The sequence below is a fragment of the Aptenodytes forsteri genome, unplaced genomic scaffold (genome assembly GCF_000699145.1).
Source record: "Aptenodytes forsteri isolate BGI_AS27 unplaced genomic scaffold, ASM69914v1 Scaffold492, whole genome shotgun sequence".
Taxonomy (NCBI): domain Eukaryota; kingdom Metazoa; phylum Chordata; class Aves; order Sphenisciformes; family Spheniscidae; genus Aptenodytes; species Aptenodytes forsteri.
This window is the reverse complement of record NW_008794172.1, coordinates 826857-829587: the sequence shown is the minus strand read 5'-3', so window position 1 is coordinate 829587 and position 2731 is coordinate 826857. Positions and strand designations below refer to the sequence as shown.

Sequence of the window (2731 nt, the reverse complement as noted above, 5' to 3'; positions counted from 1 at the left end):
GGGGGGGGGAGAGGGGGTGTTGGAGAGCTCTGGCCAGGCCCTGACTCCGAAGGTTTCTGTGCTTTTTCCCTTCCTTCCTTGGACAGCACCTCCTTCAGCAACACCATCGACCTGCCCATGTCCCCACGCACCCTGGACTCGCTCATGCAGTTTGGCAACAGCAGCGAGGGAGCAGAGGCCAATGCAGGAGGGCAGTTTGGTGAGTCTGGTGGGGCACGGCACCCGAGAGGGTCCTGGCTGTAGCCGCATACGGGCCCTGTAACCTCCATCTGTGTCTCCCCACAGAGTCGCTGACCTTCGACATGGAGCTGACCCCGGAGTGTGCTTCTTCACCGATGTGAGGTGCTCCGCCGGTGCTCGCGGGGGCCCTCCCAGGACTCGGGCTTCCCACCTCCAAAGAGCTCCCCCGGTCTCGCCCTGTTCGGTCACGGTTGCTCTGGGCCTTTCCTCGGGAGGAGCTGGGGGCAGGGTCCTTGCCACCTATTCCTTGTTTGACCCAAACGAACACCCCCCTCTCCAGGGTGGTTTCTGTTCGTCTCTTTGGGGGGAGGGGGGATGAACCTTTTTCTATTTCCTTCCATAACAGTTTTTTATTATTGTTTTGCTCATTCAAGTGCCTATTAGCCTCCGATCGCAGCCTCAGTTTTTACAAACGCTTCTGCAGCCCCAGCCGTGCTGCCTGCTGTTGAAAGCTGCTTTCCTGACTGCCAGAGTCCAAAAGCCCGTGAAGATCTTAGGAGCCCAGATTTGCCTCCGGGCACCTGAGAGGGGATCGGCTGGCCCTAGCCTCCGCACGGGTTACCTGATGCACTGTGTGATGGGGGTCTGCATTGCTGCTGCCCCAGCAGCCCTCCCAGAGCTCACAGAGCGCAGAGGGATCTCCTCTGCACCTTTGGCCCTGCTTTTGGCCACGGAGACCAGCACACGGCTCAGAGTTGCGAGGTGGATGGGCCCAGGCGCTCCCGCCCTGTGAGGACGATGCTTCTGCTGGGCTCAGCGTGGGCTTTGCTGGGAGCAGGGAGTTTTGGTGGTTGCCTGTGCTTGCCACCAACTTCCTGCTGCAGGCACAGAGATCCGGCTGGCTCCAGCAGCCCCTGGGCTCCTGCTGGGACGACTGGTTTCCCTGCAGTGCAAAAGCTGCCCTGGGGCAGGGCAGTGACGTGTCCCAACATCAGTGCACGCTTGTGAGCATGCAGCATTTGCATCTTGGGTGTGTTTTGGGACCTGGGTGTAACCACAGAGGCTGCCCCGACCATGGCTCGCCCCGTGGCCAGGCTAGTGACAGGAGCATGGTTGTGCCTCCCTCACTGTGCAGTTAGACCTGTTGGACCCCGGGGGGAGGATGGGAGGCGGCTGGATCCAACGTGACCTGCAGCGGATGGCCTGGCCTGGCCCTTTTCCCTCTGGTATGGCTTGTGATGGCCCGGGCAGTGGGTTTGCAGCTTCTCAGGGGCTTTACATGGCATTTTTGTTGGAGGTTGGCTGTCGCTGTTAAGGTAGGAGGTGGCAAGAGTTGAAGGAAGCAGGATGTATGTAGGAACAGGAATCTGCTGTTGGCCAGTGCTCGATGGAGGTGTGGGTGTTGTAAAGGGCAGGTTTCCTTGCTCGGGGGGTCAAGGAAAGGTGGAAGCTGTGCTGGCCGATGGCTGTGGTTCTGTATTTACCAAAATGGGGGGAGCGCTCCTGCCCTTTCCATGCAGCGGGCATGCAGACACCGACGAGCAAGGAAGGGGAGGAGAGGCAGTGGGAGAGCTGCCTGCCCCCCCTGCCCCAGCATCTGGAAGCCCGTGGTGTTAACGGGGCTGCGGCTGCCCACAGGGGGGTGGCACAAGGGGGTTGTGTGCTATGCTCAGCCAGGCCCAGCGCTTCAGGGCAGGGCTGCAGGAGCTGTTGGCACTGAGGCTGTGGGTAACATCAGCAGAGAAACGTCTTACTGGGCACCAGCCCTGAGCTTTACAGGTCTCTGATGTGTCTTGATTTGGCCCTGGGTGGAGGCAAACCCTCAGTCATCTGTACCAGCGACGCTGCTGTGGTGCAGGGTGGACCTGTGACATGGCTCTGGCTTTTCTGCCCTGTAAAGACTGTGGGGTGTCCCCACAGCCCCCCCAGCTGTGGGCTGCACTGTCGGCATCACAGCCTGCAGGTAGGGAGCCAGAGGGTGGGATCCCCAGGGGAAGGGAGAGAGGGCTGTGGGGTCTGGGCCAGCCCCCTTAGCTGTGTGTGGGCAGGAGAGGGTGTCCATGGCTGGCCCTGGGGACAGGAATGCCCTTTGAAGTTGGGAGGCCCTCAGAAGGGACAAGGGCCGTTTTGCCCCGTGCTCGTGTGTAGCTGCCTCCAGCTGCAGTCACTGTAGCCCTGGGCAGCATTCAATACTGTAAAAAAAATTTTATTTTTTTGTATATTTTATTGCTGTATCTACAGGCTTTAACCTTCTCCAAAATAAAGGCTCTGAAGTGACGTCGTCTTGGGGTGTGAGTTCAGCTGTCTGCGTGCAGCGCCTGCCTTACCCAGCTCCGGGAACCGGGGCCTCTGTCAGTGAAACGCCGGCCCTGACGCCAGAGCTGTGGTTTGCTCAGCGCAAACCAGCCCGCCCCGGTGCTGCCTGCACCTGGCCTGTGCCGCTGCCCGGCACGCGTGGGCAGGCGGCTCTCCGGCTGCCTGCCTTATCGGAGCACAGCAGGGCGCTTCCCCGGGGGAGCAGGAGGGATGGTGGGGGGGCGTATCGCTGCAC

The 2731-nt window shown here is 60.7% G+C and overlaps 1 protein-coding gene across 2 annotated transcripts in view; it reads left to right on the top strand.

Annotated features, from left to right (window-relative positions):
- STAT3 (signal transducer and activator of transcription 3) overlaps positions 1-2460 on the top strand; it is a 10695-nt gene extending 8235 nt beyond the window's left edge. For both annotated transcript variants that reach the window (XM_009282777.2, XM_009282770.2), the window contains exons 22-23: positions 87-199; positions 286-2460. In XM_009282777.2, the coding sequence (XP_009281052.1) occupies positions 87-199; positions 286-341 (169 nt within the window). In that variant the 3' untranslated portion in view covers positions 342-2460. The remainder of the gene's footprint in view (positions 1-86; positions 200-285) is intronic.
- Positions 2461-2731: the final 271 nt, after the last annotated feature.